Source organism: Lontra canadensis, unplaced genomic scaffold (genome assembly GCF_010015895.1).
Source record: "Lontra canadensis isolate GAN:19392208 unplaced genomic scaffold, GSC_riverotter_1.0 scaffold75, whole genome shotgun sequence".
Taxonomy (NCBI): domain Eukaryota; kingdom Metazoa; phylum Chordata; class Mammalia; order Carnivora; family Mustelidae; genus Lontra; species Lontra canadensis.
In genome coordinates, this window is record NW_022631069.1 from 10,026,350 (window position 1) to 10,053,502 (window position 27,153).

Genomic DNA, 27,153 nt, shown 5'->3' on the forward strand with positions numbered 1-27,153 from the left:
TAATTTTTTGCTTCCACTCACTACCATCTGATATGCTCTTATTTATGTTTTATCTGTTGTCTCTCTTTCCACTTGCTCCCCAGCAAGAATGAAGCCCCATAAAAGTAGATGTTCCCTCACCCTGTTTGGTTAACTGCTGTATGGGAGGTACCAGGCACAGTAACTGACTTTTGAACACGTGACCTCCTCTGAAAGGCCTTCCCTGGCTCCCCAGTCCCAGTCACAGCTCTCCCTGCTGCCCCCAGGCCCCTGCGCATCCTCCTCCTGTTCTCATCTCTCACCTTCCCTCCCGGGACAGTGAGCTCTGGGAGGGCAGGAGCCTTCATCACGTCAGGGACCCCCAGCCGGGGCACAAGGCCTGGCAGAGCATTTGTACTCAAATCACGCCTGCTGACTCAGAGGTGACGGAGACTACAAAGGAAAGTCTCTCTGAGGCAGAAAGCCTGGGGGAAAGAAGGAACCAGCAGAGACAGAACAGTCAGCCCATTCTCCAGTGAGACAGGAAATGGGAATGAATTCCCTTTGCCAGCCGACAAAAGCAGTGCTGAGGGGACAGGTCTGATGAGTTCCATGAGGCAATAAGAGCACATGGCAGGCATGGCCCAGAGGCACCAAGCGAATGGGAGAAACCAAGTGAAAAAACATGCGATGGCTTTTTTGCAACAGAGCATGTGTGAATAAGCAGTGGAAGAAATGGGGCAAAAACAGTTTCTGACCTGAAGATGAAAGAGGCCATCTCCCTTTGCCTCCCCACTCCCCCTCCCATGCCCTGGGATCCCCACAGAGGTCTGTGGGATGTTCTCCTGTGCCAGCTCCACTGACTTCTGGAACCCCAAATGTAGTAAAGCCCCAGGAGCGGGCAAAGGAGCTATCTGGGGGCCAAGGGGCTCCAAGACCATGCTACCCACCTCTCCGTTGGCATCACAGGCTGTGTGAGTATAGAAGTAATCTTTGTCGGTGCAGGCCGGGCGCACTTTGCAGGAGGAGGATCCCTTCTCTAAATTGTAAAAGCAAGGACAAATAAGCGAAGTCACATAAGAAAGCAGAGCTCTTCACCACTCGCTCATGACCCTAGGACCTCCAAGACCCTGGGGTACAGCACAACACAGGTATTGCAGGAAGAAGAAAATCCAGCCCACCCACCCTTCCTTCTGCCTCGCTTCCAGAACCTAAAGCCCCACCCAGATACCCCCTTTGCACCTGTCCCTGGTGCTATGAGAAGGCACTGGCGGGCAGGGCATCAGGAAGGGGACGCGCCAGCGGGCCAGTGAGGGGGGTGGGGAGCCGGAGACAGCATCTTCCAGGCTAACCACAACTAACGCGGTTTTTTGAGACCTGTCATGTTCCATGTGCTTCATAATCCTGTGCAGGTGGTTTTTCTACTCCTGAAGGATTAAAGCAAAACTTAGGAAAGCTTAGGACAGTGCCTTCATACTCTTATTCCAATTCCTTCCCTGCATTTTCTCTGAATATCTCCCTCCAATGAAGGCCTTCCACCTTCGGCTTTTCCCTTTCTCAAGGCACCCACCCTCCACAAATAAGGTGGTAATTTCCTCCGACTCCACTTAAGACAAAGAGTTTCCCCTCCCCCAAACATCCTGCCACTGTCTCTAACCCTTGACCTGTTCTTAATAAAAAAGGTATCAACTATCATTTGATTTATTCTACTCTCCATATGTTAGCTCTGCTTTAACCCTGTGAATGCTTGGATGGCAAGAACTATTTCAGCTTATCCCTCTTTAAAGCAGTGGACTTCACCTTTTTGGAATCATAAACATTTTGAGAAATTGAAAAAAAAAAGACCTGTTTCATTTTTCCAGAAAAATATATGTAGCTTATGCAAATGAATTTTTAAAACTTTCCAGGGAATTTATTTTCTCCAGAATGAAAACCACTGCTTGGGGTGCCTGGGTGGCTCAGTCATTGAGCGTCTGCCTTCCGCTTCAGGTCGTGATCCCAGAGTCCTGGGATTGTGCCCCACATGGGGCTTCTGCTCAGCGGGAAGCATGCTTCTCCCTCTCCCACTCCCCCTGCTTGTGTTCCCTCTCTCACTGTGTCTCTCTCTGTCAAATAAATAAATGGAATCTTAAAATCTTAAAAAAAAAAAAGAAAAGAAAAGAAAACCACTGCTTCATAGAGGACTAGTGCAGCACTATTACTACTGCTCCTGTCGCTGTCATTTCTAAGGTGACTGCTGTGTCACCTGCAGGCAAGCATTTGATACAAGTGCGCCATCCTCTCTCTGTAGATTACCTGACAGGCCATGTGATAGACTGAAATGAGACTTTTAGTCATACGATCTGGGTTTGGATCCCACTCCATTTAGTAGCTGTGTCACTTTAGGCAAGTTACTGAAACTCTCTGATGCGTAAAGCTCTCATCCGTAGAGCATGAATAATATCTACCTTACCTGAGCCAGCACATTCTTGGTGCATTGGAAGTAGGGGCTCACTAAATGCTGGTAACTATTACTCCCTGTGTTTGTGGGAATTATTTTTATTTGCTAACTGTCATGAGATTAAAAAAAAAAAAAAAAGATGTGTTTATTTGTTTAAGAGAGAGAGAGAGAGCCCAGGGGAAGGGGGCAGAGGGAGAGAGAGAATCTCAGGTAGACTGCTTGCTGAGCGCGGAGCCCAGCCTCATGACCCGGAGATCGTGACCTGAGCTAAAGCCAAGAGTCTGATGCTCAATCTGCTGAGCTACCCAGGCGCCCCTTGTCATGGGATTTTATCTGTCTATCTATCTATCCATCTATTTATTTATTTGACAGTGAGAGACGGCAAGAGAGGGAACAAAGCAGGGAAAGTGGGAGAGGGAGAGCTGGCTTCCCACTGAGCAGGGAGCCCGATACGGGGCTGGATCCCAGGATCCTGGGATCATGGCCTGAGCTGAGGGCAGGTGCCTAACAACTGGGCCACCCAGGGGCCCCTTGTCTTGAGATTTTAAATAAGGATTGAAAGTTTCTTTCTCTCCCTTCCAGTTAAGTCTTATTTCTCAACTGATCCTTTCTTCTTTCTGAGGCACCAAATGAGTTCCTAGATCAGAGAATCTCCTAGTTACACCCTTGTTGGCCTGCCCTGGGGAGCTCCCTCCACCACTCGCGTTCCCACACCTCTTCTGCTCCTGTCTGATTAGCCTGGACAAGAGGGAGCTACTGCCTGAGGAACAGCTGGAGTCTTCTCAGGTCATTGACTTGGTTAACAAGCAGAAGGCCCCATTCAGCACAGAGGGATCCAGGGATTCCTGCTTTTGACAACCTGGGCCAGGAGGAATTTGGAAGGAGATGCTGAAAACACACCATTTCCCAGGATCCAGCATAGAGGGTCTAGCAGGTTGCAAGTTCCACATTAAAAAGTACATTTTACACAAGGACTTTTCTCTGCTTGTTCAAATGTTTGCTCAACCTGATACCCCAGCTCCAGGTTTCAGCAAAAGTGATCCAGCTGTTTACACACTTGATGACTGCTAACCTAGTTTTAATAAATGATTAACCCAAATGCTGAGCCGGACCTCACTTCCCTAGCTCAGGTTTCATCAAGGTGTTGAAGTTGGGTACTGGTCAAGTTTGGAAGATCTGCCTAGATGTTCAGGCAAGGGAGCAAAAAGTGATTCTTCTAACGTTGGCCCAGGGAGCAAGACTGCGAGAAGATAAAGTTTATCATGGGGGCTTGGGTTTCTCTCTCCGAGCTTTCCTCTTCCTTTCAGGACTTCTCCCCACCCCCAGGAGTATAATGTCCTCTCATTCAGATCCATTTCATCAAAGGAAAACATTCCCCTTGATGACTGAATCACCTAATGAAGGCTTGGTCCAGCTCAGATACCCCCTCAACCTCTCTGAGCGGCCCTTTATTCTTTTATACACAGGGAGATCACTCCTGCACTCCAGTAAATTGTAAAGTACTATCCAAGTGACTTGTTATCACTGTTATCTATGCTAAGAGTACTTTCATGGAAAGAGAGGACAGCTGGGATAAGCCTCAATGGAAATGAACACAGTTGACCCTTGAACAACAAAGGTTTGAACCAGGAGGGTCCATTTATATGTGGAACACACACACACACACACACACACACACAGAGTACAGTATTAGTATTGTAAATGTATTTTCTCTTCCTTATGATTTTCTTTTTTTTTTTAATTTGTTTGACAGACAGATCACAAATAGGCAGAGAGGCAGGCAGAGAGAGAGAGAGGAGGAGGAGACAGGCTCCCTGCTGAGCAGAGAGCCCCATGTGAGGCTCAATCCCAGGACCCTGGGATCATGACCTGAGCCGAAGGCAGAGGCTTTAACCACTGAGCCACCCAGGCGCCCCGCTTATGATTTTCCTAATGACATTTTCTTCTCTCCAACTTCTTTTACTGTAAGAATACAGTATGTAATACATAAAACATACAAAATGTATATTGACCAATTGTTTATCAGTAAGGCTTCTGGTCATTAGTAGTTAAGTTTCTGGAGAGTCAGAAGTTATTGTCCCTGTATTGTTCAAGGTTAAGCTGTGATAAAATTAGTGCTTACTACAGTGCCAGGCACTGCTCTAAATCTTTATCTGTAATAGTCAATTGATCCACACAATAACACTATGAGGTAGATGTGATTATTGCCATTTCCATTTTACGGATGAGGAAACTGAGGCACAGACAAGTGACCTGCCCAAGGTGGCAGAGCTAGTAGGTGACAGAGCAGAGATCTGAACCTTAGTAATTCAGTTCTGGAGTCTGTGCTCTTAAACCCCATGCTATTCTACTAGGAAATGAATCCCTAATATTGAACATAACACAAAGAAATTCTTCTTAATGATCACATTTTAGGTATCAATAAGAAAGATGCTTTTAGTCAAGCCTTTGTCCTTAACTTCTGCATTCCCATTAGCTCCATCTCAGTCTATCTAGGTCTTAGATACCAGCATGACGTCTGTTGAGAAATCTCCGGACTGTGGCCTCTGCTTCCAACTGTTTCCTTCCTCATCCATTTTCCAATGGCAGCTAGAGTGGTCTTTTAAAATCAAGAGCCAAATCACATCACTCCCTAGCTTAAAATTCTTGAACGGCCCCCACTGCTCGCAGAATCAAATCCCAAATGTTCAGCAATGGCACAAAAGGGCTGGTCCATAGTCTGTTCCCTGCCCACCTCTTAGCCTTGGATGCTAGTTCTCTCCAAGTCAGCTCCTGCCCTGCTGAGTTTCTCCAAGACCCCCAAGACTTCTGGCTTTGGCTACACTCCCTCCAGAACATCCATCAAACCACCGACTCCTCTTTCAAGACCACTGCCACTGAAGACTTTCCTGCCTCCCCACAGAGGACTGACCATGTCCCTTCTCTGCCTCTACTGTGCGCTATACTCAGAGTTCCTATCTGAGCGGCCACTGCACAATGCACTTACCACGCTTAGGTGCTCCTATAACTACATTCCCACTTTTTGACCTAAGCTGGAAGGCAGGCACCAGCTCCAACCAAGCCCAGGCTTTGGCACCCACAGGCACTCAGGATTTATTCGTAAATGGATGACTAAATGCTCTCAGGGTCTTCTGTCCCTCCCTTTATGCACATTCCATCACAGGCTCTGATCAGATCTCTGCATTTCCCCGGCCTCCCACGGACCCTGTATTCTGGAAGAGTCAAGTCATGATAAAAACTCAGTTTCTCTTCAAAGAGGTGGATTGAGAAATGGGTAGCAGAAGAACAGACTCTGAAGGACTCAGACTCCCAACCCAACACTTTCACAACAGCTCTGTGGATAACAATTAATTTACATACAGAGTTGATCAAAACATTCCCAGATGGGTTTTCTAGAGCCACCTTGCCATTCAAACCCTTGAACAACTGCTGGGCTGGCAAGGCAGCTGGAGACAAAGACAAACAAGGGCGCCATTGATAGAGCACGGAAGGAGAATAAGAAATTCAAGTGGAAAAACAGGAATGTAGGCTTACAGATTAAAAACTTCCCTCAAGATCTAAACATCCCTATTCTTGCTGAAAACTACACTCATTTGGCAAGATCTGTGTCGATAAATAGGACTTTTGTTTTAGAAGTAGCGTAAAAATAAGCAGTTCACAGGGTCAATGGCTGGTCTCGGCTGGCTGGGCAAACACGTCATGCAATGCCTGTGTGAAGGACGGGTTTGTCTGTGGACAGATTTGAGGGTCTGCTTGAGGGAGAGCCTTGAGCTGGGAGTGTGTGTGTGGCTTTGTGTAAGAAAGGAAAAATGGAATAGTTATGGGCTGCCTGGGAAGAGGGTCCTCTGGGGGGACTGCCCATCTTACACCAGAGCCCTGTGGCCCTGGGACTCCCTCACACGCCCAGGTTCTCTTTCTTAAATTGGGATACTTCAGGAAGCTATTCAGAGACCGTAGCCACAGGCTGCTACACCTGTCCCCTTATTTGCCCTCAGATGGCTGATTTGTTTGTTTGTTTAGAGAAAGAGAGAGAGAGCATAAGAGCATGCAAGTGGGGTCTAAGTTGGGGTGGGGAGATGGGGGAGGAGCAGAGGGAGACGGAGAGAGAATCCCAAGCAGACTATGCTGAGTGCCAAGACAGTGGCATTGTGGGGCTCAATCCCACGACCTGAGATCATGACCTGAGCTGAAACCAAGAGTCAGATGCTCAATGGACCGTGCCACCAGGAGCCCCCGAACACTGGTTTTTAAACTATGTTCTAAGGAAGCCTTGATTTCCTGAGACGGCCTTTGAATTCAGTGGATCATCACACTGATAAAAGATTGTAACTTCCAGCTTTAATCTTTTCTATCAAAACATTTTGCTCATCGGGGCACCTGGTGGTCCAGTCGGTTAAGCGTCTGCCTCTTGATTTCAGCTCGGGTCATTATCTCAGGGTGGTGGGATGGAGCCTGGCTTCTGGCTCTGCACTGCAGAGGAATATTCTTGTCCCTCCTCCTCTGCTCCCGCACCCACCCACCCTAGCACCAACGTGCTCTCAAATAATAAATAAATAAAATCTTTTAAAAAAATATTTTGCTTGGGGTGCTTTGGGTGGCTCAGTCGTTAAGCATCTGCCTTTGGCTCAGGTCATGATCCCAGAATTCTGGGATCGAGGTCTGCATTGTGCTCCCTGTTCAGTGGGAAACCTGCTTCTCCCTCTCCCACTCTCCTGCTTGTGTTTCCCCTCTCGCTGTGTCTCTCTCTGTCAAATAAATAAAATCTTTAAAAAAAAAATATTTTGCTCATCAACGCAGCCTCATGGCTCTTCTAACCTAACTCTGATAATAGCTGTTATGAATTAAAATACATAAATGTATAACTTTTGCTTACTGTATCTATTATTTATAATTATAATCTTATATAAGATTTCATTTATACAGGGGCACCTGGGTTGCTCAGTGGATTAAAGCCTCTGCCTTCGGCTCAGGTCATGATCCCACGGTCCTGGGATCGAGCTCCGCATCGGGCTCTCTGCTCAGTGGGAAGCCTGCTTCCCTTCCTCTCTCTCTGCCTGCCTCTCTGCCTACTTGTGATCTCTGTCTGTCAAATAAATAAATAAAATCTTAAAAAAAAAATTTCATTTATACAAATTTCACTGCTTAGGGGAAAAAAAAAAGATTGCAACCCCTTTCCCTAACTTTCCTAATCCCTCTAGCCCTGATCTGCTTTTTCTTTTTGCCACAGCACCCTGCGCGGTTTACTGTCTACCATACCATAATTTATTATATATTTATTATCATTCTTGTTTATTGTCTGTCTCCCCCTCCCCCCCACCAGAATGTAAATTCCATGAAGATAGGGTTTTGTTTGCTGTTGTAGTCTAGGCACCTAGAATAGGACCCGGCAGATAGGAGAGGCTCACCAACTACTTGTGAATGATTTCACTTTTGCTTCCGGAGTGATCGGTGGAGTATGGATCAGCAGGGTTCTTCCAGCGTCCGGAAGCAGGGGTTCACGAAGAGTCATCTTCAGCATGGCCAGAAGGATGGTTCTCCTTCTTGTTTCTCCCTTTGGTTGTTGGTACCCGCCCCTTTCCCAACTCTACCCTCCCTCAGGAACCTCACCTGAGTATTTGTCGGGGTCACACTGGTGGCAGGAAGTTTCCCCCTTATTTGAATAGGAGTTGGCTGGGCAAAGTTCGCAAAAAGAAGAGCCCTGCTTGTCTGCATACGTGCCAGGTTTGCAGGGAAAACATTCTGAAGTGTAGGCCACCCCTAGGGAGGAAGAACGGCATGGAGAACATGGAGAAGCAAGGGTTGAGCCCCGAGACTGAGCCCTCTGGGGGTTGACACCCAGTAACCCCCCCTCCCCTGAGTCAGGAAGTCCACAGACCCCAAGCCCTGCTCCCTTCTTGGTACCTGTTATGGCGATGTTTCTCACCAGCACGGGCTTGGAGATTTTGGACCACACTGAGAAGGCTGTGGTTCTCCAATAGAGGACATTATTGCCTCGATTTAGCTCCACCTAAGCCACAAACAGGAAGACAGATATCCCTAATCCATGGGATTAGCCTCTGGTAGGGACCTGTCCTCTTACCGGCTGCTGGGCGGCACCTTTTCTGATTCCCTCCCTGACCTTCTTCAGCTTTGCTTTCCACCCAGCTCAGCTTAGTCCCCTCTGCTTTGAAGCCTCCTCTTAACACCCTCTCGTGGCCTCTCCCAAACCCACATATACCATGAATATCTCCAAGGCGAGACCTATGAAGGGGCCTAAAAGGACTGACAGGAGTGGTGAGTGGAGTTCCTGCATTCTTCTCTGGTTCTGTGTATCCACACCCCATCCCCAGAAGACCTGGGCCTTAGAGCTGGCAAGCTGCTGATCCTTGGGGTCAGGCCACGAGTGCAAGTCATCTCCCACCCATACTCTGTCAACTCAAGAGGACAGAAACTACAACGTCCTCATTGGGTCAGACGCCTGGCCTCTAGGGACGGAGAGGTGGGAGCCCAGACTGGGAAGAACCACCCCTTGGAGGAAAAGCCCAGGGCCCCTTTGCTGGTATCCCCAGGAAAGGCTCCAGGGAGGCTGGCAGGATACTCACACTGTGGAACTCCCATCCTTTCTCTGTGGTTTTCATCCACCTGGAGTCATCTACATTGGGCTGGCATTGGTCATTCTGAACCTGAGGAGGCAGGAGTTTGGGAAGAGAGTCTCAGCTTTCCAAGAAAATGGGTTCCTTACCCGCCCTGCTATCACAGCCTTCCAGAGGGCCCTTCTTATGGGAGAGGAACTGCCAATTTCCTTTAGGGACTGAGGTCAGAACACATGAGCCTTGAAGCAGGGTGGGAGCTAGCTATTCACACAAAACATCAGGACATCAATGCCAAAGAAATAACTTGGAACTCAGAAGCCTTTACACACTTTTTCATGTCTGCATGGACAGAATGCCTACAGTCTCCAGGACCCTACTCTTTCCCTTCAGAGGCCCCCAGCTTCTTTCTCCTCGCCTCTCGAAGTCTCAGCTCATTTTGTCCACAGTTCTCTCCAGAGGGAAGACCACTGTGGAAAATTCCCAACCAGAAATACGCTTGCGATTCCTGTCAGTGAATCTGAGCCCTGGACAGTCTTTACCTCCCATCCTCCCCCGGCGACGGGAGCTTACAAAAAACTCAAAGATGATGCTGGAGTCTGGGTAGTAGTACTCAAAGTTGACTGTGCCAGACTGCTTTAGGTTGACGGCGTACATCAGCGTGGCTGTGCATTCGTCCGTGTTGGAGGAGATGTAGTCACCAAGGGGAACCCACTTGGACCTGTGAGGAAACAGAAGCCATGTTCATCAGCGGGGTCACGGCCCTCCGTGCTTTGTGTGAAGTGCAGGTCTCACGCCCTGCTGGGTCTCTGAGGAACTCCAGACTTGTGATTCACAGATGGGAATTTAGACATGAACAAGAGTGACCTCCAGATCAAGGAGCTTGGGGATACAGCGGACACAAGGAAGGCAGGTGGGTGCATCCCCACATTCTACAGAACTATCCAGAAGATAGATGGCAGGTGTTGTGAGGGGAAGAGGGGTAACATTTATCGGTTGCTTCTTATCTCCCGGGTACTGAACTACAGTGTTTTGTATTCATGACTTCTTTTCTTTCCCATTTAATGGATGCTGAAATTGAAGCTCAGTGGAGACCTTGCCCGATGTCATGCAGCCAGCAAGTGGCAGGGCTCAGATTCAAACCCAGGTCTGCACAACTCCAAAGCTGTCAGGGAAAACCAGCAGACATATCCAGTCTAGCTGGTTTTCTGGAAATGCCCACTTTTAAAGAATTTTTTTTAAAAGATTTTATTTATTTATTCAACAGAGAGAGATCACAAGTAGACAGAGAGGCAGGCGGTGGGTGGGGAAGCAGGCTCCCTGCTGTGCAGAATGCCCGATGTGGGGCTCGATCCCAGGACCCTGAGGTCATGACCTGAGCCGAAGGCAGAGGCTTAACCCCCTGAGCCACCCAGGTACCCCTGGAAATGCCCACTTTTAGATGCTGCATATAACTGGTAACTGGGAAGAAGGAAGGCCAGAGAACATCAGAGACAATCAATCTGTCTTGTAATTTCATTTTCTAAATATCTCTCAACTTGGCCACACCCTACCCCAGCGCTCTCCCTCTTCCTTGCACCCCCCACCCCCAGCTCTGAACCAGCCCCTATCTTGCCTCCCTGTATCCAGTCCTGCCTCCTCCAATCCTTCCTCCACACTGTGGTGGCAGAGGTCCTCCAGAACAAAAATCTGACCATGCCACTTCCCTGCTGCCCTTAGAATAGGGCACAAATCCGTACCTACTCTCTAGACTCCAGCCCACCAGCATTTGTTTGTTTGTTTAGAGGAGGGGGAGAGAGAGAGAGAGAATCTTAAGCAGTTTCCATGGCCAGGAACCCCTCATGGAGCTCTATCTCACCACCCTGAGATCATGACCTGAGCTGAAAAGAAGAGTCAGACACTTAACTGACTGAGCCACCCAGGAAGCCCCTCCCTCCCTCTGTTTAATTCCTGTGTAATCCTGAGTCCCTCCTGTGTACCAGGCATCTTAGAATAAATGTCACCTCATTTGAGAAGTCCTCCTTGACTCTACTGGCATCTGCTATGTGCACTCTGAGCTGTCACCGATTCTCTTCCCGCAGCCACAGCTCTCTTACACTTCACTTACACATATTATGAAAGATTTAAGGCCACCACTGTGCTTGAGAAATACAATACAGAGGCTGCCTGGGTGGCTCAGCCAGTTAAGCATCAGTTAAGCATTAAGCCTTTGGCTCAGGTCATGATCTCAGGGGCCTGGGATGGAGCCCTGATTCGGGCTCCCTGCTCAGCGGGGAGCCTGCTTCTTCCCTCCCTCTCCTTCTGCTCCTCCCCCCTGCTTGTGCTCTCTCTTTCTGTCAAATAAATAAATAAAATCTTTGAAGGAAAAAAAAGAAATACAATACAGCAGAAGCCTTGGTGTACACCCAGCAAATCTCAAGCCCTTGACTACCTTACTCCTTTCAGCCAAGTAACCACTTTCTGGAATATGGTGCTTATCATCTCCATGCGGTTCTTTACCCTTTACTAATTATACAGGTATTTCTAAACAATATGTCCTATGATCATGCTTTTTCTTGTTTTTAAACCTCACATAAATGGCATCATACGTCTGTGTTCTGAAACTTGCTTTTTTTGTTAGTTTCAATATGATTGTGGGATTCATCCATACCCACACACAAAGCTCCTTCTTCATGTTTGCTGCTATCTAAGCTACTATCAGAGCCTTGCATGGCTCTGACGTATTTACTTACCTATTACTTGCTAACGGACTTTTAGATTGTTTCCTTTTTTTTTTTTTTTTTTGGCTATTGTACATACTCTGTTCGAGACATTCTTATACCTCTCCTTGTATGCATGTCTGAGGGGGAAGCTAGGTGAGAGGGTATGTGAACCTCCTACTTTACCAGCTCCTGCCACAGTTCTCCAAAGTGGTTGCTACGGATGTGCCCCTCTTGGCATGTGAGAATATACCTGTTGCTCCACAGGCTCCCCAAGTTTGGAATGGTCAGACTATAAAGTTGTTGTCAATGTGATATGGTAGAAGATAACGGCTTCTTGGGCTTTAAATCTCTTTTCCTTGATTATTATCGAGGTTCACTATCTTTTCTTTGGTTTATTTGCCATTTGGCTTTCTCCTCTGGTCATATTCTAATTCCTCTTTATTTGTTTAAGTCTTCTTTAATTGTCTGTCCTCCTGGCTGGCTGACAGACTCTGTGAGGGCAGAAGTCACCCTTGTCTTGCTCACATTGTTGCTCGGGCACCAAGCGTGGCCCTGGCAAACAGGAGGGACTAGGGGTTACACAGGTGGGTGTGGAAAAGGGTGACCAAAGATAAGTCCATTATATCATTGTTTGGCCTGAGACCAGCCCAGGCAATTATTAACAGTGGCCAGTGAAGGGGACCTCCAATAGTCCACTGGATTCCCCCTGAGTTTTTAGAATAATAACAGTTCTTCGACGATGTTATTCTCAAATGGAAGTTTATCCAAAATACCTAAGCTGAGCTCATCCCAAACATCTCCCCTTAATCTAATAGTATTGATTTCTCCTGTTAAAAGAGACAACCCTTAGAGCTGATGGGCTCCATGGAGTTATCTATAAATAACTCCCAAAGTGAGATGAATAATTAAAAGGATGCCGTCAGTGGGCTACATTTGCACAAGGCACCACGATTCTGGGTTCTGTCAGAGCTGTCTCTGGTGCAGATCATTTCCTGTTCAGTAACAACACGTGTTGATTGATTTCTAGTGCCAGGCATTGCTCTAAATTCATCACACGGATCATTTTGTTTAATCCTCACCACAGCCTAAAAGAAAAAGACCACTGGTTGTTTTGTTTTGTTTTGTTTTGTTTTGTTTTAGGATGAGGAAATTGAGGCACTGAAGTGATTAGGACACTTACCTAATCACACAACTAATCACATAGTAATCAGTCTGATAAGTGCCGTAAAGAGAAATAGAAGATGAACAGTGTGTATGTAATGGGAATCTATGGGGCCAGGTTTGGCAGCTCCCAGGAAGTGACTTTTAGGCAGAGACCTGAGGGTAAAGCAGGAATCAGCTGAAAGAGCTGGAGGAGACTGTGTCCAAAGAGCTGGGCGGGGAATACCTGGGTGGCTCAGTTGGTTGACTGTCCGGCTTTAGAATTTGGATCAGGTCATGATCTCAGGGTTGTGAGACGGAGCCCGTCGTTAGGCTCCTTGGGGTGGGGGGGGAGTCGGCTTGAGATTCTCTCTCTCCGCCCCTCCCCCTACTCATGCATGCTGCACACTCTCTTTCTCTCTCAAATAAATAAATAAATAACATCTTAAAAAAAAAAAACAAAAACCCACACACAAAACAAAGACCCAGGAGGGAAGGAGCATGGTTGCCAGCGTGGCTGGATCCCGGCGAAATGGGCGGAAGGCAGAGGCTGCACCAAGGCAGGGCCATGCAGGCTGTGGCAAGGTACTGGATTTTATTCCCAGAAAACAGGAATCCGTAGAATATGGAGTTTTGAGCTGGGAAGTACTGCGGTTGGCTCTATGTTTTAAGTAAATGGGTCTGGCCACTGATGGCCAGGGGCCCCACAGAGGCTGGAGTGGAAGCTGAGACCAGCTGGGGGAGCCCAGAACAGGCAGGAGGCGGGCTCTGGTCAGGGTGGAGGCAGCGGACATGGATTCAAGTAAATACTCAGGTGAGCAGAAAAGCCAGGCACTAGGTTTCTTGGTACTAGTTCCATGACCGCCTTTCTGAGGACAGTGTGGAAATCACAAAGCCTCTCTAGGTGCCTATTTCCTCTCTGTTTCTACAGAGGAGAAACATCCTTTCCCCCCCTCCTGGGGATGTCTCGGGCTCCATGAAGATCCAGGTCCTGAAGCTAAGGTTCTGTGCTATGGAAACACAAGTTGTTATTAACCGGCCCACATCCTGTCTTGCTGAGCGGTAATGATTTCTGGACTCTCAGTGAGGTCCCCAGAGAGAGAGAAACCCTTTCTTCGTGAGGGTAAGAATTGATTGAGTGAGTGAGGCCTGCACCTTGTTTGGGGTCAATCACATTCTCTATTAAGGCACAAATGGGTCCCCTTTCAGCTTTAACCCTCTCTGGCTCCATCTCTGCTGCCAACCTTGTCATGCAATGATTCGGACACAAATATTAAATTCTAAAGTGACATTAAAATTGGACCATAAAATGCCTGCTGCCTGGCTCTGATAATGGTGCTTCCGTAATTTTTTTTCTCTATATTTCTTATTGAGAGAATAGGAGACATTGGTCCCAGTTTTAGAATGGGAGGGGTTTTGGTCCCAGTTTTAGGAATGGGAGACATTGGTCCCAGTTTTAGAAATCCAAGTATAACACAAGTGTAAACAATTATTAACTTCTTTTTATCCTTTTGATTGCTTGGGTATAAGAGAAACTTTCATGTACTTTTCTCCCATCTTCTTTTATTTTTTGGGGGGGGGCAGAGGGTGAGAGAGAATCTTAAGCAGGCTCCATGCTGAGCACAGAGCCTGAAGAAGACTTGGGGCTCCTCTCACAACCCTGGGATCATGACCTGAGCCAAAATCAAGATTCAGACACTTAACTGACTCAGCCACCCTGGTGGCCCTTCTCCCATCTTCTTTGTCAATATTGAACAAGGAGCAGTGGGTGACTGTCTTTCACATCTGTACATCCCTCCATAATTCTCCCATAAGAACCCAACATTGCCTTGCGTACGCTACATGTTCCTTGAGAATGTCTGCACGAGGCAGTAGAAAGCTTGGGACTGGGTCTGCATTCCAATGTCACAGGTTTGAAGCTGGGTAAAAAAACACAAGTAAGTCACTTAACCTCTCTGAGCCTCCTGTTCCTCATGTGTGTGAAGGGAACAACAATACCAATTTCAGAGGGTTCTTGTGAGAATTATAGAAAGTAATATAGGGAAAGCATTCAGAATAGTACCTGGCTCGTAAAAGCCGCATCATTTAATTCTTGTTCCTGGGATTAAATATCCACAGCTACGAGAAGGATAGCTCACCAGTTCCCGAGGAACCTGGGGCTGGTCCCCGGGGTCTTAAGGGGTTTGGACCGCAACGACCAAACCTCTGGTCCTAGCCTATCCCCCCCAACCCATAAACACCGGTTGGGCTGGCCCGTTTTAGGAGTTAGCACCAAAGCCAGGGAGATACCTGAGGCTTTGCACATTGTGTTGCACTCAAGTTGAGGAATTTTACTCCTGATCCAAAATCCCATGGTGGAACTCCAATTAGGTTTTGTTTTAAGTGGACTGGCCATTTAACCCTTGTCTACCTTATTCCCTTATTGCCTCCAGTTTTCCACCTTTCACAAGTGCCTGTCAGTCACCGGTAAGTTTGGATCGGTAAGAGTGTGCTGAGGTGGGCGTCATGTCCAGCAGTCCTGTGGGAAGCGGCTCTGGCCTCCCCTTAGCTACTTGGCTCCCTTGTTTCCAACCTCCCCAGCCCAGCACAGGGGAAGGGGGAGGAGGAGGCACTCACGCAGTGCAGTTCTCCATGGACTCAGTAGTGCTGTCCTCCATCTCCATGTTGGTTGAGAGGCTGGCAAAGCCATGGGGCAGCTCATCCCACTCGTCGAACCGGATGCCCGTGCCGAGGGAGTAGCGGCCCTCCGCGCACGGCTTACAGGACTGGTCCTTCATATCCAGAAACTCCCCCGCTTTGCAGGAGAAGGCTGGAACACAGAGCGGGGATAAGGGCAGGGTGGTGAGACTCCTGCCACCCCAGGAGATCTGGGCAGCTTGTGGGCACCTGAAAAGGGGGAACAGAAGATCGAGATCTAGGAGTTTGCCCCACAAAGATTTAGAACCATGGCACATCTTGTATGATTCCATGTATATGGAATGTCCAAAATAGGCAAATCCACAGAGACAGAAAACAGATTTGTGGTGCCTGGGACTTTGAGGGGAGAGCATGGGGAGAGATTGCTTGTGAATGTGATGTTTCTTTTGGAGAAGAATTGGACAAAAACTACTGGACTTTACATGTTTGAGGGGTGAATTTTATGACATACAAATTATATCTCAATAAAGCTGTTACTAAAAAAAAAAAAAAGAAAAGAAAGATTTAGGGCTATGGGAACTCTGCCTTGCTGAGGGACTTTGGGCATATACATGACATTTCCTAAGGGAAAGCCTCAGCTATTCTAAGAACTCTCCAGTAGAAGATACCATGGCCTCTCGTGCTGACCCCTCTGAATGGTGCCCAGCCTGTAGCCATGAATTTCCCCTGTGAGCCTTTGGCCTCTGTCTCCTTTCTTGTTCCACTGCCGCCATGTTGGTCGGGATTCTCATGCCTATTAACTCAACTACTGCAGTGTCCTCCTACCTGGTTCCCTATTTCCTGTTTTTTGCTCATTCTGTGGTCAGAGGTATCTTTCTAACACACTGATATGTACTATTATTCCTGTTATTTAAAAAAATCATCAGGCACTCCCCCTTTGGTTATAGAATTAAGCTCTCAGTCAAGCATTCCAAGTCTTCCATAATTTCCCCTCAACTTAACTTTCCAGCTTGATCTCCCCCTACAGGATTTTCTCTGCCACAGCACCCTCCGTTACCCTCCCTCTGTTGCCTCTGCCCCAGACCACATGTTCTTCCCTGGATGTATCTGGTGTTTTTCCACCTGCAAACTTTTTGCCCAGATGGTCCCCCCAGGTCTTCCTGATCCCCAAGCATCCATCTGTAACTCCCATTCTTCTTCACCCCATATTAACACATTGTATTGATGTGGGCCTCCCACAAGGCTCTGGGCTCCAGGGACAGTGGCTCAGTGATGGGCACAGACATGGCAGGGGCTCCGCTAAGTTTTGCTGAAAAAAATGAATGGAGATGTGAATGTTTGCTTCTTCTAGAAGACTGTAGGCATCCGAAGGCAGACTGGGCCTTAGGTCTCTTCGTGGTTCATAGCATGTGCCCATAGGAGGAACTCAACTGAGTTGGCTGGGTTACCTGAAGATGGCTCATTTGTTAGCATTAGTCACACCTTGGTCCTGCTCAGACCTTAGCAATATCCACTCATTAATTTAACAGGCACTTGCTTGCCGACTGAACCAGGCACAAGGCAAGCTTTTTTTTTTTTTTTAGAATTTAAATGTCCCCAGTCTCCTTTCCAAATCTTCAAGTATTCCTTGACTGTAGCCCCTATGGTTACTCCCTTACATTTCTAGAAAGAACAGTGGAGGGGAAAGAGCTGCCAGCTGTGGAAAAGTTGGGACAACAGAGTCACAGAGGTGGGGACAGAGCTTCAGACAAGTCACCACCGTCCCCACTGCACAGGCAGCTCCATAGCAGGGGAAGATTCTCTTCCCTGAAGCGATGCCCAGTGCATTTTAAAGATCTGTCTCTGCAGAAATTCATCTTTTCTGGTTTCCTTTTCAAGAACAAAAGCAAATCACAGTCTTTCCTAGGGACTGATTGTGGCTGGTGAGCGTAGATTGGAGAGATCCGCCCAGGCACAAAAGCAAATGGATGTGAACCAAAAAAAAAAAAAAAGATCTGAGTGGCACACAGCTGGAGTTGCTTATTCTTTATCCCCTGATGGGATTTCAATTAAAAAAAAAAAAAGAAAATAAAGGCAAATTTAGATGCCCATTTTGCAGCCATGAAATAACATTTCTGCACCAAATCTCAAAGGGGTAGGGGGTTAAACGAGGGAAAAATCTGATTCCTTAAGTCAGTGGCACTGTCGGGGAGATCCTAGCTCCGATGCCAAGAGGTTTGGGGCAAAGGCCAAGGGCGAGAAGCAGGACTGCTTACAGCACTCAGTGCCCTTGACTGGGTCAGGGAGGCTGGTGCACAGGCCCGGGGTGTGCGGCACGGCGACCCTCCACCTGGATCCTGTGCTGTCACACGCGGTGTACTCGTAGTGGTACTCGGACTACAGGGGAGACAACAAAGGGCAAGATGTGCATTAGCAGGGATCAAACATTAATAGCTTTCCACCCACTGCTCACCCAGCGTGACGGCTACTGACACTCGCCAACGTGGTACCACGCCAGACCCCTGCCTCCACCCCGCCCAGCAGGGAGCAAGGATCGTGGTGGCTACTGACTAGCCAACATGGTACCACACCAGCCAAATATCCCCTTACCCCCACCTCTTCCCAGGCAGGGAGCAGGGATCGTGCCCAAAGGCTTGTTAGGAAGACTACAGGAGCTACAATGACTTGGATCCTTCCTCTCCACCCAGCCATGGTCTAGTCCTTAGAAATCCTTTCTGTGTGGTGACTCTCTTGGCCGTTGTATTTAAGGAATGACCTGATAGGCAAGAGTAAGGTGAGAAGGGAAGTTCAGAACGGGCTAGAAACAGTTGCAGTTTTTCTTGTCCCCAATGATAGAATTATGATCAAGTTCTGGTCCCTGGAACGTGTGCAAAGGATTGTCACAGAAGCTGTATTTTCTTGTTCTTCATACAATCTTCTGCCCAGAAAGACTCTAAATCCCTCCTTGCATTTTATGAAAACGTCACGATTTTCACCCAGGCAGCTCTCATTATTGGAACCTGTTCATACCAAATTTCTCTGTGTACTGGGAAACTCACAGTTCATTCGCTTTCCTGAACTAAGTCTAACCTAAATAACAGCCACTACAGCCTAATCAGGCATTTCACAGAATAAGAGTAACAACAAAAATAATAAAAAGCACTATGTGGGAGGAAAAAAGACCACCATAGATGCATCCCACGCCCTTAAATATTTCTTCCTCTTTTAAATCTTATAATAAGTGACAGACCACAGGATTAATGTAATTTTGGCTCTGTCAAGTATTTTATAAGCCGCCTTTACCTAACTCTATATTCAAGTGCCAGAGTACTTGGTATTATAGTATCCATAAGAAAAATAGGTTTACTGTCCCCCTTCAACCCATCTAAAAGAATGACTGCATACCACGTGTAAATGCAAGGAGCAGAGACTAAAAATGAGATGGTTTTTAAGTCTGCTAATCTAAGAATGCATCAGAACCAAAAGGAGAAAACTTAACCTTTTGGAAGAGGTAAACACACTGCATTTCATCTGTTCTAAGATGCATATTTCACATTTTAACATCTGTGAAATCACAGCTGACGTAATGAGAAAGCACTGTGTCATTTTTTTTTTAAGATTTTATTTATTTATTTGACACAGAGAGAGATCACAAATAGGCAGAGAGGACGGCAGAGAGAGGGGGAAGCAGGCTCCCTGCCAAGCTGAGAGCCCGACGTGGGGCTCGATCCCAGGACCCTGAGATCATGACCTGAGCCGAAGGCAGAGGCTTAACCCACGGAGCCACCCAGGCACCCCCATGTATTTTAACTGCTCTCCTCTCTTTGCGATACATAAAAATAGTGGGTCTTAGAAGCAATGGGATCTCAGATTTGTGGAAACACGGTGAACGTGTTTTCTCGAGCTGTCGTTTCAGAAACTTAAGATTGTAAGAGAACTTTATTTCTCTCTATTATACATATTTACCACATACATATTTTATGTCCAGCCATTAGAGTTACTGAGTGCTGTGTCCAGTAGGGCTCAAGATAGCAACACAAACTCAGCATTTTCATCCACAGGGAGAAGATGTAGAGAAGGGGGAAACTGGGGGAACTGTGAGCGTAACTTTTGATGAGAATCTTTGGCTTTGGGCTTAGATGTCAGTGTCATCTAGGAGAGAAAGAACAGCAGGGTGGCAATCCTTTGTGTCCTTGGGCTATTGTCTCTTTGAGTCTATTTTTCCCCATAATTCCAGTCTTTTCCTTATCTCAGAGGATGCTGAGATTAGCAATTCCAGGTCTAAAAACGATACTCCCCAAAGGGTTTTCCTGCAAGAATGAGAGTTAAAATCCACAGCATGTAAATTAAATGCAGAATTGAGTGAACTGGGCAGAAAGGATTCGATGTTCTGCCTGTAAGCATAATTACGCTGGTCATCTGCATAGTAATTTTAGAGTTCTCAAACATGGTCTCATTTGATCTTCAAATTCCCCATAAGGCAAGCAGAGCAGGAATGTTTCCCTCATTGTACAGATGAGAAAAAACTCTCAACGAGGTGAAAGGGCCAGTCCCAGCTCACACAGCAGGTAAGTCACCGAGCTAGAACCCAGGCCTTCCCCCCCGAATCCACCACCTTCGTATGTCCAATCAAACACAATTTCCCACTGGGCCAAATTTAACAGTCAAATCTAAAAATTAAATAAGGCAGTGATGGCTGTCTGCCAACAGCCAGACTCGCTTCTGAGGCCTGAGAATTGGTGTTAAAATACCTAATCTGTTCGGCCAAATCATTTCAGTTCACTTGGACTGCATTTGACTTTCAGAGACACATGGGCCAAGTCTGTTTCTCTTCGCTGCCTTTCATTTGGCGTCCCCTGGGTCTCACTTGGGTGGGAGGTTTGCTGGGAAAATGGTTGATTCCAAGCCTTAGAAAACTCCCCTTTCAATATGTGCTAATTTACTTTGTGTCACTTGGGGATATTTCCACCATGCAAGGTGGTGGGTCTGCTGCAGCTGTTTCAAATCTGAACTGGGAGACTTCCCCATTCAGGACATAAGCTTAGACAGGCAGTTGAATCAGAGGCATTAACTGACAGCACTCCTTGACTGCAGTCAGCGTTCCATGAACACATCAAGTTTACCCAGTGATCTGTCCTTGGAAGTGTACAGTCTACGTAACATATGGGCAAAGGAGACATACAAATATATTTGGCATGTGTGTCCAGCACACAATTCCTTGCTCTCCATGCACAGTGATATGATACATATCCAAATCACAGGTTGGTGTTTTGTTTTGTTTTTTAAGATTTATGTTTATTTATTTGAGGGTGGAGAGGCAGAAGGAGAGAGAGAATCTCCAGCACAGTCCTCGCAGAGCATGGAGCCAGACAAAGGGCTTGATCCCACAGCCCTGAGATCATGACTTGAGCCAAACCAAGAGTTGGATGTTTAACCAACTGAGCCAGCAAGGGGCCAACCCCTCCCGCGCTGGGCCAAGTTATAATTTTAAATGGGCCACAGTAGGCAGTGGCTTCAGGAGAAGGGTAGGGTTTGGAAATAAGGGATGGGCACCTTAGTTTATCTGCCCTCTCCTAAGTCATCCAGCCACACGGCATACTCCTGGGGAACGTGAGAAAGTAGAAGAAAAGAATCCCAAAGCTGGAATTTCCTTGCTCAAATACTGAGCTATCTGTTGGTAAATGAAAATGATGCCAAGTGAATTAGGCTAGTCACGAAAGGACAAACACTATGTGATTCCACTTGGATGAAGTACCCATACTGGTCAGATTCATAGAGAGAAAAAGTAGAATAGTGGTTGCTGGGGGTTGGGCCCCTGAGTAGAATTTTGGTTTTGCAGGATGAAAAGAGTTCTGTCAGTGGATGGTGCCGATGGCTGCCCGTGGGAATGGACTTAATGCCTGACCTGTACCCTAAAACTGGTCAAGATAATTTTATTTCAAAGATTTTATGTATTTGTTTGAGAGAGTGGGAGGGAGAGGGAGAAAGAATCTGAGGCAGACTCCATGCTGAGCACAGAGCCTCACATGGGGCTCAATCCTACGGTCCTGAGAGCATGACCTGAGCTGAAACCAAGAGTCAGATGCTTAACCGACTGAGCCACCCAGGTGCCCTCAAGGTGGTCAAGATGATTTTATGCTATGTGTATTTCAAGAAAATTTTTCTAGTTAAAAAAATATATATATGCTACAAGAACCTGCCCAATCTCTGACTTAACCTATTAAGTACACCACAGAGTAGAAGCCTATGATCTGGTAGTCTGTGTTTAAGAAATATCCCTAAAAGAGAAGCATATATATTGTCCAAGTTAAAAAGACACCAAAAAGGAGGAGGGGAGGAAGGGGTGGAAGACAACAGACATAGTGGTCATGATGACCGTCTCACTGGATACACCCCCCGCCATGGCGGTCCCCTGGTGCTTATGCGCTTTCTACCGACATCTGTTTGAAAGCAGCGTGCTGCAATTCTGCAAATAAGAGTAAGTGCCAAAAAATATTGTTTTTCAAACATTCTGCTCTTTTGGAATTAAAATGTTTAAACTCTGGAAATACTGTTCACTTGGAACACGTCAGGTCTTCCACATTCTAGGAATGTGGTGTTCACTCATTGCTCATTCAACATGTAGTTTCTGAGGGCCTCTTCTGTGCAAAGTTCTGAGGAAGCAGTGATGTCCGAGACAGTCTCGGCTCTCAAGGAGTGTAGCTGCGTCCGTGGTGGGGAGTGTGCTGGCAGGGATGGGGCAGGGAGGAGACAGGTCATAAACACGTACATAGGTAGGCTAATTTCTGCTCTTCCACCACTCTCTACAATTAATTATCCTTGCACGTTCTTGCTTGCCCCCACTTTCTCCAGAGAAGGTTTTGATATCTGTTATGGACTGCTTATTTGTGTCCCCTGGTGAAGCCCTGGTATGACAGTATTTGGAGGTGAGGCCTTTGGGAGGTAATTAGGACATGAGCCTGGAGCCCCCACGAAGGGATCAGTGTCCTTATACGAAGAGGAACAGAGTCTCGTATAAGAGAGGATACAGTGAGAAGAAGGTTATCTTCCCAGGAAGAGTGCTCTCCCCTGACACTGGATCTCCCTACACTTTGATCTTGGACTTCCTAGCCTCCAGAACCATGAGTAAGAAACGTTTGCCTTTGAAGCTACCCAGTCTACCGTATTCAGTTAGAGCCGCCCAAATGGACTAAGACCATGTCTAAGGACTCTGGCAAAGGCTATATAACACGTCTCTGACTCCAACTTGACACTAACCATGCAACCACACTGTTTCTTTTTCAACTCACAGTGGTTTGAAAGCCATGACAAGGCCAGACACCACAAACGTGAACCTCACTCCTTACTTAGAAGTAACTAACCTCTGTGACAGCAGAGCCGAGACAGAGAGGTTCGGGCAGGACTGTCAGAGGGACAGGCACTGGGTGATCCGGTGGCTGTGAGGCCCATTGCTCTCCAACCTTCTTCCTGCCAGGGCATTACCCCAGGCCAGCTGGCCACAGACGCCGGCAGCAGGCGACCCAGACTGGCTAGTAAGTCAAATAGCTGGTCCCCGAGCAGGGCCTGCTAGGATTGACACCATGTGTCCAGAGTTCCCAGGATCTGGAGTTGCAGAGGTCCCTGGAGGGAAGTGAGGCTCAGGGCGGTGCTAAGCCAGAGGTCCCAGGGACTGACTCGTCTGGGAAATTTGTAAACTGAGAAAGTTGAGTTTGTAAACTGAGAAAGTTGAGTTTAGGCCTTTTCTAGATTCCTTCTGCTTCCAGTACCCTATTCTTCTATGACTGGAACCCGCACGGTAATCAGTTCTCTCTTCCACTCTTGCCCCCTACTTCTTTCAAAATGGCTCTGCTCAGTTTTTAAAATAATTATCAAAGAAATCCATGTTCATTGCAGAAAAGATGAAAATACAGGCTACAATTAAAATGATAGTAAAAAAATTTTATTTTAAATAATAAAATGATCGTAAAAATCGACCACAAGCCCAAGCAAGTAGAGATCACTACTTTAAACATACGATTACATTTCTTTCCAGAGCCTTTTTCTATACGTGCACATGCATTTCTAAAAACAAAATGAAGATAGTACAGTTTGGAGTTTCGTGCTGTGGCTATTTCGTTTTGGTTTTTGTTTTTTTTTGTTGTTGTTTTTTATAATTTTGGTCACAAGCACTTTCCCGTGTCTTTAATGGCTGTACCACAGTTCCTTTAACATTGAGTTTTATCCAGCTTTTTCCTTATTTTAAATAGCACTACTATGAAGCCTTCTGTGTACCTCTCATTATTTTATTTGGATACATTCCCAGAAGTGGAATTTACTAGGGTAAAGAGTATGAGTTTCTTTAAGGTTCTTGATCAGGGAAGGAGATTTCTAAGCAAAAACAGACATCTCTAAGTCCTTTTTATTTATTTTTTTCTTTTTATTGTCAAAAATGTCAACTATTTACTTTTTAAAAACGGAATATAATGATCCCATCCCCCAGTTTCAATACTTAATTTCTGCCATTCTTGTTCATCTACCTGGACCCACTCCACATTTATTTCCACCTACTCCACCTTTCTGAAAGTTGTTGCTATTTTTTTACTTTTAGGTAAAATTTATACAAATTGGACTGCACAAATCTTCACTGTTTGATTTGGATAAAGGGCTATACCCGAGTAAAACACTGTCAGGGTGAAGAACCACAGCAACAATGTGGGTGGGGGGTAGATACCTCCCCTCCACAGGCAGGGTAAGACCGAGCCCAGCAGGGGGTCTCACCCCTAAATCTGAGTATCACCAAGTCACTGTTGCATAAAGCCACAACCACCCAAGGAAGCAGGAGATAAACACAACTTGCGTTTGTCTTGGCTGGGATAGGACCTGTGTCAAGAAACAGGTTCTTAAGTAAACCCGGATTTTGACTATAGGCCCTGGGTTCTGGAGGAGGTCGCCTCCTGCTCTTTCCTTCCCTTCAGGCTCATCCCCTTCTCTCACCATCCTTGAAAAAGCAGATCCTCTGGAAAGAATCTCAGGATGGAGGCAGAATAGGCCAGGCAAACACCCTAAAGTTGATACAGTGGGATCGATAGTTATTTGTTGACTCAGTAGCAAATGCTTCTTTGCTTGGAAAGCACCTGACTCCGATGGGAACAGATCCCATTAAACAATCCTGACTAACAAGGGGACACTAACCTTTTCTGGTAGGGCCAGCATACAGAACATGGGAAACCACAGAGAAATATCAGAATTTGGGGCGCCTGGGTGGCTCAGTGGGTTAAAGCCTCTGCCTTGGGCTTAGGTCATGACCTCAGGGTCCTGGGATGGAGCTCCACATCAGGCTCTTTGCTCTGTGGGGAGCCTGCTCCCCCCGCCTCTCTGCCTGCCTCTCTGCCTACTTGTGATCTCTGTCTGTCAAATAAATAAACAAAATCTTTAAAAAAAAAAAGAAAAAAAAAGAAAGAAATATCAGAATTTGAACATCAGTGTGCCAACTGAGACTTTCTCTTAGGCCCAGCCTTAGTAGGATGAACTCCTGCTCTTTGTTCTTTTTGCTTTGCGTGAATGGTCTGGCTGAGGCTCAGGGGCACAGTGACCTCAGTTTCCCATTGTGAACACAGGCTCTTTCTTATTGTTCTCCAGCCTGTCAGACTGGGGAGGGCAGCAGGACTTCTCCCTATCTCTCTCCTCCTCACCCTCAGGAGGACTGCTAACTCAGTAGCAGTGTCTCCTGGGCCCCAGGACCCTAGACTGACCACCTCCAGGCCTCTGGTGCTCACATCTGTCTGATCTTCACAACTGCCTGGAGATCATGTTAAAAATACAGATTCCTGGGCTTCATCCCTAAGATTCTGATTTTTGTCTAGATCTTTTTCCCCCTTGCTCTCTCCTTCCTTCAAAACTCTCTTCTATACCTCAAGACTGAAGTATTTGTCTCACTTGGAAGCAAATCAGGTAAACAAATGTCCCACAGGACAGAGATCCTTAACCTACGGCCCATGGACCACTTCCCCAATACAACAAGATGCAGAATTGCAGGTATGTGCATTTTCCTGGGCAGAGGGTCTACAGACTTCATCAGATCCTCAGAGGAGTCTGTGATCCACCACCCCTCCCCCAGCAGAAAACCATGAAAACTGGTCATAAAATTAGTAATTTTAAAATAACTATTTCGTGGAGTAAAGGCTGTTCATTTTTTAACAGGGGGCTGAAATACTTTAAAGTCAAGGATTTTCAAATTATGGTCCAGAGTCTAGGGGTTTAGAAATCTCCTTTGGAGGGGAGTGGGGATTTCCCCCGCTTGAATAAAGCAACCCTGTGTTGTTGACTTTTTTTCCTAAAATTTTACAGATCTGTTCTCCTCAGTGAAGATATTGTTTTAACCAAAAGTTTCACATCCCAGACTCGGCTTGAAGGAGCAAATGGCTCAAGGTGGAATTGCAGGCACCGAAGCAGACTCAGAGTCAAGGATGTCTTTGTGGTCTTCCTCTAATCATGCTTTTAGTCAGGTGTTTCCTCTCCTTGCACAGCCTCTCCCCAGAACAGGCACCAGACCCAGCAGCAGCCAAAGCAAACAGACCCCAGGCAGGCTGTCCTCAATCTGTGTGCTGTTGCCTAGCAACATGGTGTCAGGAGCCCTGGGGTTCCTGGTCTGAAGGAGTATGGGGGAGCCCTGGACTTACGCTGTCCCTTCTTTCAACATTTTCTATTCTACTCTGGGTTTTCAGCTTCCATGTTGGTCAAAAACAACAGAGATGGTGCTCGTTCACTCTTGCAGGACCTGCCCTGCTGGTCTGGCCATGGACACATTGGATCCTGGATCTTTACAGGATCCTGGGTCTTTACACCCAGCTGGGGCACTTTGTGCCGCCATGCCCTGGGCCAGGCAGGACCCTGACCCTGCTGTCCAACCTGCCTGGAACCTGAGCTGCCTGTCCATTTTGGGCACAGCCTTGGCCTGAGGGCTCCTGGGAGACACCGACAGGGCAATAGAGAGACAGATTTGGTGTGGTGATGACAGCCACCATTAGTGAGCACCTACGAGCACGCTCTGCTCCCGGCTCTGGGCTGGTCACTTCACATTCCCTTTTAGCCCCCACCAACGCCCGTGACATTATCCCTACCACTGTGACCTCCCTATCTGCAACTGTAATCCCATCCCCTCCACCCCACTGATCCTCAAATCCTGAGTGACTTTTTTCCATACACTTAGCACCTTCAAACACACTTTGTAACTTATTCATTATGTTTCTTGTCTATTTCTGCCCCATCCTCACTCCAGATCAGATGCAAAACTCCATAAGATAAGGTATCTTTATTTTCGTTCACTAATGTAGCCCAAGTGCCCAGGACAGTGTGCCTGCCACACAGTAGCTATCAGTAAGGATTTGTTGAATGACTGCATGGTGGGGAAAAGGTAGACTCTCGAGAGGTTCTGGAGCTGTGCAAGACACTCTTGATTAGAGCCCAAAGATCCAGACTCTCACCTTGTCCCGCCACCCCAAACTGCACAATCGGGGATCAGTTATTAAATCTCCCTGTGCCCACAAAATAGGGATGACAGTGCCCTGCTAAGATGATTTTTTAAAATTAACTAATTATTATTATCTATTTTTTAAGTAGGCTCCACGTTGGGCCCAAACCCACAACCCTAAGATCAAGACCTGAGCTGAGATCAACAGTCAGTCGTTCAGCTGACTGAGCCCCCGGGGGGCCCCACATTTTATTTTATTTATTTGTTTGTTTGTTTATA

At 46.8% G+C, this 27,153-nt stretch overlaps 1 protein-coding gene across 4 annotated transcripts in view; it reads right to left on the minus strand.

Moving 5' to 3' along the window:
- ELAPOR1 (endosome-lysosome associated apoptosis and autophagy regulator 1) overlaps window positions 1–27,153 on the minus strand; it is a 69,760-nt gene that overhangs the window by 18,652 nt on the left and 23,955 nt on the right. For all 4 annotated transcript variants that reach the window (XM_032881562.1, XM_032881560.1, XM_032881559.1 and 1 more), the window contains exons 2-8: window positions 17,702–17,822; window positions 15,426–15,618; window positions 9,541–9,688; window positions 8,980–9,060; window positions 8,300–8,405; window positions 8,006–8,155; window positions 909–997 (exon numbers count right to left, since the gene is read on the minus strand). In XM_032881562.1, coding sequence (XP_032737453.1) covers window positions 909–997; window positions 8,006–8,155; window positions 8,300–8,405; window positions 8,980–9,060; window positions 9,541–9,688; window positions 15,426–15,618; window positions 17,702–17,822 — 888 coding nt within the window. The remainder of the gene's footprint in view (window positions 1–908; window positions 998–8,005; window positions 8,156–8,299; window positions 8,406–8,979; window positions 9,061–9,540; window positions 9,689–15,425; window positions 15,619–17,701; window positions 17,823–27,153) is intronic.